General features: G+C 36.1%; 1 protein-coding gene across 1 annotated transcript in view; it reads right to left on the reverse strand.

Moving 5' to 3' along the window:
* DPY19L2 (dpy-19 like 2) overlaps positions 1-17,636 on the reverse strand; it is a 91,467-nt gene that overhangs the window by 17,148 nt on the left and 56,683 nt on the right. The window contains exons 16-17 of the mRNA XM_044246354.1: positions 16,027-16,073; positions 4,738-4,762 (exon numbers count right to left, since the gene is read on the reverse strand). Of these exons, the coding sequence (XP_044102289.1) occupies positions 4,738-4,762; positions 16,027-16,073 (72 nt within the window). The remainder of the gene's footprint in view (positions 1-4,737; positions 4,763-16,026; positions 16,074-17,636) is intronic.

Consider the following 17,636-nt stretch of genomic DNA (forward strand, 5'->3'; position numbering starts at 1 on the left):
ATAATAAGGTATTTTCACCTTTAAAATGGACAACTATTTAATACTGAGTGTTAGAGAAGAGTCCTTGAAACATACACTGATGTAATTTGTACATTTAGCATTATTTATCAAGATGTTACAAAAGAGCCAACCCCTTTGACTTAAATTTCCATTCTAATTTAAGGGAATAATCAAGACCAAAAATACTGTATAAAGAGGATCACTTAAGTGAATTTTTAGTGGCAAAAACAGAAAAAAACCTATGTGACCATTATAGAGAAATAAGTAAATTACCACATTTCCTACGTCTATAGCCATTAAAAGATTACGTGTTAGCAGATTATCTAATGGCATGGAAAGTTTTCAATGTGTTTAATTATATACACAAAAGATTAATTTTGTGAAAACCATCTATCTGTATATATACATGCGTGGCTGGGGTGGGAGGGATGGAGATGGCTACAAAAATATGTACCTAAAAATAGAGGTTACTTCTGAATGGTGATTTTTCTGAATTTTACTTTTTAAATGTGTTATTTTAGATTAGAAATATATAACTTATGTTTAAAACAAAATGCAAAGCTGTGTTTTTTCCTTTTTAAGTAAAGATGTTTAAAAATGGAATTTGTTAATTTTTTCATTATTCTTGAATCCAAAGTCAGAATGTGGAAGATTTATTTCAAACTCAACCCTTCATTTTTCCTCAAACTCCTCTTCAGACACAGTTGGGGCCATGTTGTGGAAGGAGCAAAAGACATTAACGCACTTCACACCCAAATAGGTCTTTTTGTTTAGGACCATTAAATCACAGATTGGTAGATTACATGGGTCATCTTCTTTAACCCTGTATCTGAAACAGAGATCTCTTCTGTCAATCTATGAACTGATGCTTCACTAATTCCTGAAAAGGAATATGCATAGGAGTGCCTATTATAATTATGGATGGCTGTAAATGTTAGAAAATCTTTTCTGAAACTGAATCAATGTCTCCCTATAATTTCCACACCTCTGCAACTGCACAAAATTAGTCTAACCTATTTGCACATATCAAATTATTCAAATACTGTAGTCATGACTTTGCACTAATCCCACCTTTACCCTTAGAAAGCTATTTTTAAGTTAAATATTCAGAAACTTGGAATCATTAGCTCTATGGTGTCATAATTCTGGTTGCCTTGCTCTGAACATGGTACAGATTGCCCATGTTCTGTTAAAATGTTCAACTACAATAGGTGTGGTCTAATTTATGCAAGTGTACATCTGACTTCTCCCAATATGCCTTCCTTTGGTTATTCTGAGCCACAGGATGAGACTGTCATTGTCTCTTCGAAATCCCATCACTTGTACTCTATTATTTTTCCCATCACTTCTACCTGAGCACTAACTTCTCTTATGGCCAGAATTAAATCTAAAGTAGTAACTCTTCTTGACTTTCCTTTATCACCTAAAAGCTGAAAGGACTCTGTCTGCATATGGAGACCTGAAAGATCTTCACCATTTCCTTATCTTCCCTGCACAACGTTTTTTGTTTTGTGGGGGAATGACCTAGAACAAGCACTCTAAATAGCACCACTCATATTGGTCTTCTATGGTTATCCACATGCTCTAAACTCTCTTCCACTCACAGGCTACAAATGACTTTCTATGGAGCTCTCTTGCCATAGTTAATTTATCTCCTATTCTATCACAGTTTTCTTTTTACCTACCAAGTAGAAGACAGAAGGCCACAGTTAAAAAGCACAGTCCAAAATTCTGTACTGTATGTAACCTACTGTCAATTTGTTAATACCTCTCTCCACATAAAAATTACTAGGAAAATCCTCACAACATCGTTTAGAGGCTGGAAGCAAGGAAAGAAGAGCAGCTCAGGAAACGGTTCACTCCCCATCCCTGGAATAAGGGAGTGTGACTGGGTAGAGTGTGAGGGGGCAGCTCCCAAGCATAAAGAAAACAAAGTGTAGAAAGTCAGTCCAAATGGCAGACTGACCCTGTCAAAACCACCTCCCACAACAATTGTGAAGATGCCTTGAGAACATGGTAGAAATACCCTCACTGGCACAGTTTAACAGAGGGCAGAGTATTAGTTGGAGCCCCTGAGGTTTCGGTCCAGAAAGCACACAAATTTAAAAGTGGGCCTTTACACAGGGCTTAACACTAGGAATCACTGTAAGTATCTTACATATAACTCATTTAATCCTATAGCCACCATGTGGGATAAGTATTGCATTACTGTTGTTGTTCTGGTTGTTCCCAAAAAGATGTAATGTAACTTGGCTATGATCACACAGCCAAGTTGGGGCCAGCCAACTCTCGAGTCTGTGTGTTTAACCACTACACTATGCTTCCTTTCCAGAAAATAAACTATTTAACCACATAGTTCTATTAATCTGAGAACATGGAAGGGTACAGACCCCCAACATATGTCACTCAATCTATTTTTCAAAAGAAGTAATTCTTCCCCCAAATTCTGATTACCTTTTAAAAAGCCATCCTTTTGACTGACAGCTGAACAAAAATATCTAAAATTAGATCTGATTATACCATTTCTTGTTTAACAACAAAGTCCAGGATAGAGTCTACCTTCTTTGCATATGAAGTCACTATAGTCTGAACATGTATCACTTCTTTTCTATGCATCTGCAATCCTGATTTGCCTTTAATGCTTAACATACCATATTATCTTATGCCTCCTTTGTATATGTACATGCTCTGCCCTTGGTAAACTCCTCTAACATCATTAAAAAAAATCTGTCCCTAACTACCCCCATCTTCTTCACACAAATATAATCACTTTTTCTGCACTATTTTTCTACCTACCTCCTTTATCAAGGCACATGTCATTATCTGTTCACATTGCCTGTCTTCCTACACTACACATTAAATTCTACAAAAGCAGGGACCTGGTGCGTAACAGACACATAAAAAAGATTAAACTGATTAGAACACAACAGAAGAAAAATTAAAATGGGCAAAATAAGGATAAATGGAGAAACAGTAAGAAAATAAAATGTGAGAAGAGGGCAGAAAATTAAGCAACACTGTGTTTTTAAAAAGCAGTTGGTTTAAAAAAATAAATAAAAAGCAGTGGGTTTTGAATACCATATGATAAAATATAAAGTACAAATGTGCCCTGCTAAGTAAAACTGGACAATGTGACACAACTCATTTGCGTAAACACAGTTCACATTAGGCCATAGCATGTGTTAAATGATTAACAGCACGGACTCTGCTGCTACATGCCCTAGGTTCAAAGGCCTTGGTTCCACAGAGCTAAGGTCCCTAGGTCCCTTCAGCTTTGTGACCCTAAGTTATTCAACTTCTCCATGCCATAGTTTTCTTTCACCTGTACAACACACAAAACAACTGTACTTACCTCAAAGGGTTGTTGTGTGAATGAAATTATAACTATATGTAAATCCCTTCCCCAAATGCCCTGTCTATAGGAAGCAGGAAGTATTGATTACTACTTTGAAGGCATTGGAAATGGACTGCCAGTGTTGAAATGCAAGCTTTATTATGAATTAGAGGCAGACCTGAGGAAAACTACTTAATTTCTGTGGGTCTCTATTCTGTGGCCAAGACTGCTTTGCTTTTCTTCTTAGACATGTAGCTACACTCCATTTCCCAGCTCCCTGCCGACAGGTGTGGCCATGTGCCTGAGGTCCCAGCTGAGGGCAGGAAGTCCCCATTTCCATTTCCAGGCCTAGCCCTTACAAAATCTCCAATGCAGGATCTTTCTTTCTCCTTTGCTGCCTTCATGTAGACAAGAACATAGGCCTCCAGGGCAGAGTCTTCTCTTCTCTTTCTCCTTTGCTGATGTGATGCAGACAAGCACACTGCAGATGGCCAAGCTATAAATGGAAGGCATCTGGGTTCCTCAATCACTGCTTGCTGGAGGGGAGGTGTCAACCACTAACCAGGAACTCCTGGTTTCAACTTTATGTGAACAAAGAATCAAACTTCGCTGAGTTAAGTCATTGAAATATTAGTGTTTGTCTCTGTTAACAGCTATTTTTATCTAATTAACAGACTTATCTTATTTGCAGAATGGGAATAATAATATGAGAATTAAAACAGCACAGTACATGGCACATAGTAACTATTAAAAACTTTGTTATAATTATAGGCTGTTTTTATTAAGTCCAAATTCAGCTGTCTTGTCTTGTATATTTGGCTTTTCTTTTAAGACTCAAAGCACTATTACGTAGGAAGTGCTGAAAAGAAAGCTGAGCTTTCTTTTCATATGCCACAAAATAATTTGGCATCGTATAATATGTTGTCTTATTTGTTTCATGTCTCTGTGGACAAATTATGCATATCTGAGGGCAGCAACACTGCTATACCATCTTCTGTATCCTATAACACTCCAAGATTGTCACTGACTGCATATCAAGTCTGGGTGTGGCCAAAGGCCACCAGTCACAAGGCCACAGATGTCTGCCCTGATGGGCTGAAGCTGACTAGCTCATTGGGTTAGGAATTAATGCTTTTATTGTTGAATGAATAAAAGAGTGAATGAAAAAATAAAAGCAATTTAATTATGTTCCATGGTCATAAATAAGCCTTCCATTTTTCAGAAATCCTTACTACTATTCAAAAAAGCAAAAGCACACACGGGAAGGATCAGCATTTATTACCAATGCTGAACCACTGAACCACTGCTGACAGTGCACTGGCAGCAAGGCGAAACCTTTGTGAATTATCCTTGAACTAGAATTTAATACACAAATATAGCAAAGATTAAAATGAAAGCTTTACCTCACCATGTTCAAGGAGCTGTTTTCTGGAATAAAAAACATTCTCTACTTACTGAATGTCCATTATGATTACATAAATACAAACTTAATTTATTTGTTCTTAGGTTTAAGAAATTTGATTCTCTCTAATCAGTAAATAAAAATTAGACAATATCACTAAAAATAAAAATTTGAAAGGCATGATTTATAGTCATCCTATGTAAGGTATATTAAAAAAGTCATGCTTTGGTTAAGATAAAATAGATTTTACTGATTGCTGGAGACCATACCTCTAGAAAGATTTAGAGAAAAATAATCTCTATTAAATATTCAACCATGTAAGTCAGCAGAGTTGCGCAGCGGAAGAGTGCTGGGCCCATAAATATTCAACCATGTACATAAAACTCTGAGCATCCTTGAGTGTTTCTTCAGAATAAACTTCCAGAAGAAAACTTACTGGGTAAAGCATATAAATATTCTTAGTTCTACAAAAATTTATGTCTAAAGAACCTATTGAGCTCTGGGCACTGTGAAGTGAACACAGCCTGAATGGTGTCGACGTTGTTCTCCTCTCAGCTCGTGTGTTACACTCACACCAGGGGTATGGACTGCCTGTTTAGTTGCTCCATTGAGAAAGTGGTTTTACAGTTCAGGTAAGACACTAAGAGGTAAGGAAGTTCAAGGGCACAAACAGATCCAGAGGGTTTTTGATTGTTTGTTTGTTTTTAAAGGCTGGTCAGTGGGTGGCCTGTCAGAAGAACTGTGTCATCACCAAATCACTCTGCCTCTGTTGCAGCTTGGCCCTGACTTGCCTGGTAGAGGGGATGGTAGGGGGCTTCCCACCTGTCCTGAAATCTACTGGTCACAACAGGATCCTGCAGTGAGCTGCTGTGTGCAAGGGAGGACAGGCCCTGACAATAATTGCTGATGCAAATAAATCTAGTAGCTAATCTAAAATATAAATGTACAACCAAATCTGCAAACATACAAATGATATAAATTGATAAAGAGCAATAACAGATGTTCAAAAAAGAGAGGCTAAAGCAAAAGTTTAAGAGAGCCAACAATTCTCTGAGGTAAAGGACGTTGTGAATGTTCAGATTAAAATGTCCCATGTAAATAAACATGTCCCATGTAATAAACATGTAAAATACACACATTCATGTATACATATGTACATTCATATCTCAAACTCCATAAATTTCCAGAGAGCAAAACTTTATATAAAATTTCTCATTGTTTGGAAAAAAGACAGCCTCTTCAATAAATGGTGTTGGAAAAATTGGACAGCCATATGCCGAAAAATGAAATTGGACCATTTCCTTACACCACACACGAAAATAGACTCAAAATGGATGAAGGATCTCAACGTGAGAAAGGAATCCATCAAAATCCTTGAGGAGAACACAGGCAGCAACCTCTTCAACCTCAGCCGCAGCAACATCTTCCTAGGAACATTGCCAAAGGCAAGGGAAGCAAGGGCAAAAACGAACTATTGGGATTTCATCAAGATCAAAAGCTTTTGCACAGCAAAGGAAACAGTTAACAAAACCAAAAGACAACTGACAGAATGGGAGAAGATATTTGCAAATGACATATCAGATAAAGGACTAGTGTCCAAAATCTATAAAGAACTTAGCAAACTCAACACCCAAAGAACAAATAATCCAATCAAGAAATGGGCAGAGGACATGAACAGACATTTCTGCAAAGAAGACATCCAGATGGCCAACAGACACATGAAAAAGTGCTCCATATCACTCGGCATCAGGGAAATACAAATCAAAACCACAATGAGATATCACCTCACACCAGTCAGAATGGCTAAAATTAACAAGTCAGGAAATGACAGATGCTAGTGAGGATGCGGAGAAAGGGGAACCCTCCTACACTGTTGGTGGGAATGCAAGCTGGTGCAAACACTCTGGAAAACAACATGGAGGTTCCTCAAAATGTTGAAAATAGAACTACCCTATGACCCAGCAATTGCACTACTGGGTATTTACCCTAAAGATACAAACGTAGTGATCCAAAGGGGCACGTACACCCGAATGTTTATAGCAGCAATGTCCACAATAGCCAAACTATGGAAAGAACCTAGATGTCCATCAACAGATGAGTGGATAAAGAAGATGTGGTATATATACACAATGGAATACTATGCAGCCATCAAAAGAAATGAAATCTTGCCATTTGCGATGATGTGGATAGAACTAGAGCGTATCATGCTTAGCGAAATAAGTCAAGCGGAGAAAGACAACTATCATATGATCTCCCGGATATGAGGAAGTGGTGATGCAACATGGGGGCTTAAGGGGGTAGGAGAAGAATAAATGAAACAAGATGGGATTGGGAGGGAGACAAACCATAAGTGACTCTTAATCTCACAAAACAAACTGAGGGTTGCTGGGGAGAGGGGGGGTTGGGAGCAGGGGGGTGGGGTTATGGACATTGGGGAGGGTATGTGCTTTGGTGAGTGCTGTGAAGTGTGTAAACCTGGCGATTCACAGACCTGTACCCCTGGGGATAAAAATATATTATATGTTTATAAAAAATTAAAAATTTAAAAAAAACTACAAAAAAATTTTCTCATTGGTAATGCTCAATGCTAGGAAAAAATTGTCTATAGAATTTTTAAACATTTTTTTTATTTAGTAGATAGAGAGAGAGATTGAGAGAATGAATGGGAGGAGGGGCAGAGGGAGAAACAGACTCCCTGCAGAGAAGGGAGCCAGACATGGGACTCGATCCCAGGACCCTGGGATCATGACCTGAGCTAAAGTCAGATGCTTAACTACTGATCCACCCTGTAACCTAATAATTATCTACAAAATGCTTTAAATAAAAAAAAACAAAACCAGAAATACCTATTCACCAAACCACCAACTCAATGTGAGGGGAAAGTAAAGGTATTTTTCAAATAAAAATGCACCCACTAACCCTCGGGTTGAGGACCCATGCAATCCTCATTGATGTTAAACTCAACTGCACAGATACTACACTGCTGAGCCTTCTCCAGGAATGGAAACAGCACACCTTACCCAGTTGGCTCCTTACACCCACCTACAAGTGAATGTCTTTCCTCTCCAAAACTAGTCCTTAAAGTCTGAAAGAGGTGATTCCTCCATCAAATGTGAAGACATCAATGAAAGGTTATAAGAAACATGAAAAATCAAGGAAGCCTGACACAACCAAAGGAACACAATCATTTTCCAGTAACTGACCCCACAGAAAAAATCAGTCTGTATTGTAGACAAAACAATAAAATCAGGAAAACAACCCATGAACAAAACAAGTTTAACTGTGAACTAGAAGTTATAAAATAAGAACTAAAAAAATTCTAGAAGTAAAGAATGCAATGAATGAAAATGAAAAATGCAATTTACAGCATCAACAGGAGATCTGATCAAGCAGAAGAAAGGATCTGGGAACTTGAAGACTGATAATTTGAAATTAAGAAGAGAAAAGGAAAAAAGAATGAAAAAGAGTGATGAAAGCTTATGTGAATTATGAAATGCCATCAGGAGAAACAATATTTACATTATGGCAGCCTAAGAGAGAAGAGAGGAAAAAAGGGCAGAAATCTTATTTAAAGATCAGCTGAAATTTTGCCAAATCTGGAGACAGATATGTATATCCAAGTACATGAGGCTCATAGTCACCAGTACAAATTTAATCTTCCAAATTCACTAGACACATTATAATGAAACTATCAAAACCAAAGACAATGAACTGTCAAAGCAGCAAATTATCTCATATAAGGGAACCCCCCATAAGGCTGTTAGTGGATTTCTCAGCAGAATCCTTGCAGGTCAAGAGAGGATGGGAGGGGCACCTGGGTGGCTCAGTGGGTTAGGCCGCTGCCTTCGGCTCAGGTCATGATCTCAGGGTCCTGGGATCGAGCCCCACATTGGGCTCTCTGCTCCACGGGGAGCCTGCTTCCCTCTCTCTCTCTGCCTACTTGTGATCTCTGTCTGTCAAATAAATAAATAAAAATCTAAAAAAAAAAAAGAGAGAGAGGATGGGATGATATATTCAAAATGCTCAAATTAAAAGATCTGCCAATTAAGAATACTTCAACCAGCAAAGCTGCCCTTCAAATTAAGTGAACAAATAACTCTCAGACAAACAAAAGCTGAGGGACTTCATTACCACTAGACCTGCCTTACAAGAAATGCTGAAGGGAGTTATTCATGCTGAAATGAAAGGATGTTAATGAGTAACCTGAACACCTATGAAAGTATAAAACTCACCATAAAGTTAACTATACAGTCAAATTAGAAACACTGTACTGCTGTAATAGTGCCATGTAAATCACTGAAATCTATTATAAAAGTAAAAAAAAAGAAAAGTATTTAAAAATAAATATAGCACAATTTGTTAATGTATATACCAATATAAACAGATATAGACTGTAACAGCAAAAGGATAAATAAAAAGGCAGAATTTTTATATGTGATTGAAGCTAAGTTTTTGTCAGCTTAAAATAGACTGTTATAACTATAAGATGTATTATGTAGGCCTCATGATAACCACAAAGAAAAAAACTACAGTAGATTCACAGAAAATTAAGAGAAAGGAAACAAAGCGTATTATTACAGAAAAAGAATACAGCATGAGAGGAAGAAGGGAACTATGAAATGGAAAACAACCAGATGATAACACGATAACAAGTCCTTATCTATCAATAACAATCTTAAATATAAATGGATTTAGGGGTGCCTGGGTGGCTCAGTGGGTTAAAGCCTCTGCCTTTGGCTCAGGTCAACATCCCAGGGTCCTGGGATCGAGCACTGTTTTGGGCTCTCCACTCAGCAGGGAGACTTCTTCCCCATCTCTCTCTCTCTCTCTCTGCCTGCCTACTTGTGATCTCTCTGTTGAATAAATAAATAAAATCTTTAAAAATATATACATAAATGGATTTAATTCTCCAACCAAAAGAGAGAAAGTGGCTAAATGAATTAAAAAACAAAAAAACAAGGGGGCGCCTGGGTGGCTCCGTGGGTTAAGCCTCTGCCTTAAGCTTGGGTCATGGTCTCAGGGTCCTGGGATCGAGCACCGCATCGGGCTCTCTGCTCAGCAGGGAGCTGCCTACAAGAAACTCATTTTAGCTTTAAGGACACATTAAGATGAAAGTGAAGGGATGAAAAAAGATACTCATTCAAATGGAAACAAAAAGAAAGCAGGTGTAACTCTACATATCATACACATACACACACACACACACACACACACACACACACGTGTAGATGATAGATGACACGTATCTAAACCTAGATCTCAATCTATATTCCGGGTGAAATAGACTTAAGTTGAAACTGTAACAAGAAACAAACAAAGTCACTGTATGATGATAAAGGTGTCAGTTCGTCAAGAGGATATAGCAGTTGTAAATCTATATGTAACCCAACATTGGAACACCTAAATAAACTAAGCAAATATTAATAGATCAGAGAGGAGAAATAGAAAACAGTGCAAAATAGAAGGGGACTTCAATACCCAATTCCAACAACAGGTGGATCATCCAAACAGAAAATCAGTAAGAAAATATTGGACTTGAACTACAGTTTAGACCAAATGGACCTAAAAATTACACAGAACATTTCATCCAACAGCTGGAAAATACATATTCTCCTCAAATGCACACAGAACATTCTATGGATAGATCCTATGTTAGGTCACAAAACAATCATTAACAAATTTAAGACTGAAATCATATCAAGTATCTTTTCTGACCATGACAGTATGACATTAGAAATCAATAAAGTAGGAAAGATAGAAAATTCACAAATACATGGAAATTGAACAATCTAATCCTGAACAATTGATGGGTTGAAGAAAAAAATCAAAAGGAAATAAAAAATATCTTGAAACAAATAAAAACAACACAACATACCAAAACTTACAGGATGCAGCAAAAGTTCTAAGTGTGGATTTTATGTGATAAGTGCTTACATTAAGAAAAAAAGATTTCAAATAAATAATTATACACTTAAAGTAACTGGAAAAAGAACAAACTAAGACCAAAGTTAATAAAAGGAAAAAAGAAACAAAGAAACAAAGGTTCTAAGAGAAATAAATGAAACAGAGACAAGAAACAATAGAAAACATCAACAAAAATTAAGAGCTGGTCTTTCGAAAAGATAAAATTTATAAGCCTTTAGTTAGACTAAGAAAAAAAAGATTTAAATAAATAAAAAAACGAAAGAGGGAACATTAAAACTGACACCACAAAAATACAAAGGGTCATAAGAGACTACTATGAACAACTATACACCAACAACTGGATACCCCGAAGAAAGAACATAGTCCTAGAAATAACCTACCAGGACTGAATTGTGAAGAAAAAGAAAATCTGAATAAAATTAAAACTAGTAAGGAGGGGCAGTGATGTGACTCAGTGGGCTAAGCGTCTGACTCTTGATTTCAACTCTGGTCATGATCTCAGGTCCCAGGAATTGAGCTCCACATCATGTTGTGCACTCAGAGTGAAGTCTGCTTGTCCCTCTCCCTCTGCTCCTCACCCCCCCCCAACACCTCCACTCTCTGTCTCTCAAAAATAAATACATAAAATCTTAAAAAAAAAAAAACTAGTAAGGAGACTGAATCAGTAGTCAAAAAAATCTCTCTCAAAAAAAAAAAAAAAAAAGAAGTGGAGGACCAGATGGCTTCACTAGAGAATTCTACCAAACATTTAAACATGAATTAATGCAAATCTTTCTCGAATTTTTCCAACAGACTTAAGATGAAGGGACATGCTTAATCTCATTTTACAAGGCTAACATTACTCTCATACTGAAGTAAAATGATAATAAAAGAATTTTGTAGGCCAATATCCCTGATGAACATAGATGCAAAAAGCCTCAACAAATACTAAAAACCAAATTCAACATCATATTAAAAAGATCATGCAACATGAGCAGGTGGGATTTTATCTTTGCAATACAAGGATAGTTCAATATACACAAATCGATAAATGTGATATGCCACATTAAAAGAATGAAGGATAAAAACCTTATGATCATCTCATTAGACACAGAAAAAAGCATTTGACAAAATTCAAAAACCCTCCATGGTAAGAAGTTTTAACAAATTAGGTACAAAATGAATGTATCTCAACAGAATAATGGCATATAATATATAACAAGCCCAGAGTTAACCTTATCCTCAATGTTGTAAAATCTCTAAGTTGTTCTTCTAAGATCAAGAACAAGGCAAGGATGCCCACTCTAACTATTTCTCTCCATCATTGTACTAAAAGTCTAATCAATGCATTAGGGAAGAAAAAGAAATTTAAAAAAATAATAAAGATAGAAGTAAAACTATCTATGTTTGCAGATGACATGATTTTATATGCATAAAACCCTAAAGACTTCACCAAAAAACTGTTAAAACTAATACATAAATAAAGTTGTGGAATACAAAATCAACGCACAAAAATCAGCTAGCATTTCTACAGAATCACAATGAACCATCTAAACAGATAATTTAGAAAGCAATCTCATTTACAATAGCATCAAAAACAATAAAGCACTTAGGAATACAATTCACAAAGGAGAAGCTAGACCTCTATACTGAAAACTATGAGACACTGATAAAAGAAACTGAAGACAACGCAAATAAATAGAAAGATATTCTATGCTTTTGGTTTGGAAGACATATGTTAAAATATCCATACTACCCAAAGCAATCTACAGATTTAATGCAATCCATATCAAAATTCCAATGACATTTTTCACAGATATAAAAAGAACAATTCTAAAATTTATATGGAACCAAAAAAGACCTTAAATTTCCAAGATAAACTTGGGAAAGCAGAACAAAGCTACAGGTATTACACTTCCTGATTTCAAACCATACCACAAAGTTAAAGTAATCAAAACAGTACAGGTACAGGAATAAAAAGACACATAGATCAATGGAACAGAATAGAGAGCCCAGCAATAAACTCATGCATATACGGTCAATTTATCTTTGATAAGGGCACAAACACACTGGGGAAAGGATAGTGTTTTCAATAAATGATGGTTGGAAAACGATATTCACATGCAAAACCATGTAGTTAAACTCTTATCTTACACCAGTCACAAAGATTAAGTTGACAGGAGTCTTAGCAATTAATTTTTGAATCTGGCAACCAAAATCACCAGCAACAAAAGGAAAAATAAACAAGTGTGATGGCATCACCTAAAAAGTTTCTGCACAGCAAAGGAAAAAAATAAACAAAATGGAAAGGTAACCTATGGAATGGGAGAAAATATTTGCAAACTGTGTATCTGATACGGGGTGAATATCTGGAGTACATAAGGAACTCATACAACTCAATGGCAAAAAAAATATATGATATTCTGATTTTTAAATGGGCAAATGACTTGAAAAGACATTTTGGAGAACAGTATGGAGGTTCCTCAAAAAATTAAAAATAGAACTGCCATATGATCCAGCCATCATACTCTTGGGAATACATCCAAAATAATCAAAATCCATATTTTGAAATGATATCAGCACTTCCATGTTCATTGAAGCATTATTCACAATAGCCAAGATATAGAAATAATGTAAGCTGATGGACAAGCAGATGAAGAATATGTAGGGGGTGTGTGTGTGTTTGTGTGTGTACACACATACATACATACATGCAATGGAGTATTATTCAGTCATAAAAAAAAGAAAGAAATCCTGCCAACTGTGATAACATGGATGAACCTGAAGGGTGTTATGATATGTGAAATAGGCCAAAGGAAAAAAAATACTTTATGGTATCACTTATATGTGGAATCTAAAAAAGAGAAAAAAGTCAAACTCAGAAACAGAATAGAATAGTGGTTTCTGGGGCTGTGTAATGGGGGCTAACAGGGATGATGTTCATCAAATAGTACAAACTTTTAGTTGTAAGATGAAGAAGTTCTGAGAAACTGATGTACAGCATAGTGACTGCAGTTAATACCATATTATATAAAGTTTGCTAAGAGTGTGGATCTTAAGTGTTCTCACACACAGAAAGATAACTGTGAGGTGATGGATGTGTTAGATGTGTTATTAACTTAATTGTGGTAATCATTTCATAATGTACATATAATCATTGTGTTGTATGCTTTAAATATATGCATATATATTTGGCAAAAAAAGAAATTTATGAAAGAAAATATTTGGAAATAATTTAATGATTTTGTTGTGGGTGTTTCTAAGCAATAAATTAGCCCAGGAAATGTATAGGAGTGACTGTAAAGAAATTTTAAACTTCTATAAGGCAAAAACCATTAATAAATTATAAACTAATATCCTAGAAGAAATGTTATATACATGTAATAGGCAAAAGGTTACTGTCTATAATATAAAATATCCTATACATCAATTTTCAAGTGGTCAAGAAACGTAAATATGCCACGCACATTTGAAAGATGTGAAACTTTACTAGGGAAGACTGGTAAAATGAGTTCCTTTTTTTTTAATCTGTCAGAAAGAAAAAGTTAAATGTTTGATAATACTGGTGTTTATGGAGATGCAAGGAAATGGACACTTTCAGCATTAGTTTTCAGTATTTATCGCATTATAAATATTCATACATTATGATCTAGCAGTCTTATTTCAATATCCTAAATACTAAAATACATATGCAAAGAATACATACAGATATGTTCTTACTCTTAGCACTGGTTGTTATGACAAAAAGATAAATAGAACCTTTTTTTTTTAAGATTTATTTATTTGTCAGAGAGAGAGAGAGCGATCATAAGCAGGCAGAGAGGCAGGCAGAGAAAAAGGGGGAAGCAGACTCCCCGCTGAGCAAATAGCCCGATGTGGGGCTCAATCCCAGGACCCTGAGATCATGACCCAAGCCAAAAGCAGAGGCTTAACCCACTGAGCCACCCAGGCGCCCCAAGATAAATAGAATCTTCACGCCCACTGATGTGGGAGTGGTTAAGTACTTGGTAATCATTCATGATGACAAACAATAAAATGTGGAGACCACTAAAAAGTATGAAGAAGATATAGGGAGACACCCAAGATACACTATTAAGTAAAAATAAAAGTTACATAATAATACTGATTCTATTTTTTTATAAAAACACTGTTTTTGTAAATGTTTTCTAGAATGATACATACAAAACCATTTACAATCAGCACCAGTGAGGAGTAGATCCAAGGGAAAGAAACACTCCCTCTTTTCTTGAAATATTTCATCTGTATATCTTACTGTATGCATGTATTATTTTGTAATTTAAAAACTCCTCTACATCCCTCCCCCACCACACACAAGCCTGTCACTTCCAGGAATGTAATCACCTCCTTATTTTGAGCTAGATATCTTTGGTCCCCTTGAGTCTGTCCTCTTCTACACTGCACCCTCTCAAATACTTGAAGACAGCTGTCATGTAACTCTCAGTCTTCTATTATTCAATTAATATCCCAGATGCCATCATGCATTCCTTATGTGAATAGTTCTCAGAGCTCTAAAAACACTCTTTTTACAATGTTAAGGCATATTGCTCTGAAGTCCCTCAGACCAGAGAAAGGAGAGTAGGTCTGTTAAGCCCTTTGATTTGGATTTTGACAAATAAGATTAAACTATTTCAACCATAAAGTTCTAATAAGCCCTTCTGATAACCATACAAAACTGCTTACTGAAAATATAAGCATGGGGTACAGGACTGATGGAATTCTCTGTACTATCTTCACAACTATTCCGTAAATCTGAAACTGTCCTAAAAAATAAATTTCATTAATACATCAAATTTAATCATATATCTGCAAGTATAAAATGTAATTTAAGATCTTCCTCATAAGGAGGTTTTCTCCACAATCTTACATGTCCTGTAGCAATGTGTGATTTGAGTTATATTTTTCTCACATATATTTATGCCAGTGAAGTTAGTGACTTCACTTAAACCACCAAAAAAAAAAAAGTGATACAGCAAATGGTTTTAACAATAAATGCAGAAAAACTACTTCATGAATATGCAGAGAAACAAATAATTATGTTTTCTCTGAAAGTTAAAAAAAACAAGAATTGCTAAAACAAAACTTTAGCTTACTTCTGTTTATGGACTTTAAATTCTAGTCATATATTAAAATTAAACTAAATTGATTAAAACTTTGAATTAATTAAAATATAAATATCTCCAAAACAAGTCCAAACATATAAAAGAGATGTCTAAAAATAATATATATTTTTTAAAGAGAACATCTAAGATTGGTTCATGTCTCCTTTCTTAATCAAACTGCTGGTTTAATATACATTCATTTGATATTACAGTAGTTATTTAATAACTGAACACAGTATGATTTAAAACAATTATGATATAATTACCTTAGATAAGTATTTGCAGATAAGACACATAAAACATCCCGATAAGCCTGTGAATAGAATAAATTAAGGTTTTCTAAGGAATTATGTGACATTTAAAATGCTCTGATTTATAAACATAAACACCCTCAGTAGAAAGAAGTGTCTTTATTGTTAAAGTGAGTCATCAGGAGCACTTTAATCCCACCTCTGCCTCAGGCAAATATTTTCGTGAAGTTCTAAATTCTTTTATAAAAAAGAAAGAAAGAAAGAAAGAAAGAAAGGGGCATTGGGGTAAATCTTTAAGGTCCATTTCAACTCTAAAATTCTAAGCTCGTACACGTGGACAGCTCCTTATTAGAGTTTATATTTTACTGGGAGGGAAGTGGGCTGCAAGCGGGGAATTGGTTTCCACCGAGGCAGCAGCTTCTTCCATGTTCTTTGAGACTATTTTATCTTAATCTTCCAAGCAAAGCAGGACTCTCTCTCTTCTTCCACCAACCCTCCCTTGCCCCACCCACCCACCTCCTCCCACCCATGCAGTTTATATTCCTGCTTCAGTAAACTTCCCATTCTTATAAAATTAGCTGTGGCATATCTTCTTCCCTGATCTAGCTCCTGCGGAAATAACCACAACAGAAGGCCAAAGTGCACTTACCACAATGTACCACTTGATGGTGAGGGAGGAAGGGAGGAGTGAAGGTGAATGTGGGGGCTTAACTGGGCCAAAGAGTTTTTAGCTGCAACCTAGGCAACTTAAAGGTATAGTAAAAAAAAAAAAATTTATGGGGAACTTCAAGTTTTACACTGTGCATAATATGTGGATGAATGTTTCAAGTGACACGAGTGAGATTCTGGTCACTTAGGCAAGCAAAAAGCCTATTTAGGGGTTTAGTTAATAGAACATATGCATTCATAGGAGTTTAAAATTCAGTAGTTTCACAGAAAAATCATACGATAGTTGCTTTCCTTCTTTCTTCCCAGAAGCTATTTCATACAAGTGAAAAAGTAAATGAACATCAGAAGTATTCTTGAGGAAAAAAAAAATAAGCCACAATGGGACAAATAAAAAGGAAGGGTTTATATGGAGACAGAAAAGTGTTACACTTTAATGGGTACAGGGACGGGGACATGTCTGCACACACGTGTGTGTGCACATGCAGCAAATGCACAGAAATGCCTTTTAATGCATATGCATGGTTTGAGCTGTGGTGTGTTTGGGAGTTAGTACTATGTTTATGAGTCGTGGATCTTAATTTTATAAAGATAGTAATAGTGGATCTAGCTGTCATCTTCTCCCATGTTAGCGATATCCCCACTGAGTAGTTAATTCCTGCATTAGCTCCTCTAAGTGGAGCCTTCAAAGAATAGCACCATTTGTCATGATGGAACAGAAATAGGCTAGTGGAGAGTTAGGTGGAGCCAAAGGGACATGGTGTGTAGTTACCTATTTCTTCTTACTACCCCTATCCTCTTTCCAAGTGGTCTCTAGGGAACTGGGTCAAGGGAGAAACCACAGAGATGTAGAGGCAGATGCCTTTCTCACTCAAATTGTTCACATTTTATGTGAAAACACAGGAATGAGAAATGTGGGAGCTGGAACTATAGAGAGAGGAGAAGCAATCTGACTTTAA

Source organism: Neovison vison, chromosome 4 (assembly GCF_020171115.1).
Source record: "Neovison vison isolate M4711 chromosome 4, ASM_NN_V1, whole genome shotgun sequence".
NCBI lineage: Eukaryota > Metazoa > Chordata > Mammalia > Carnivora > Mustelidae > Neogale > Neogale vison.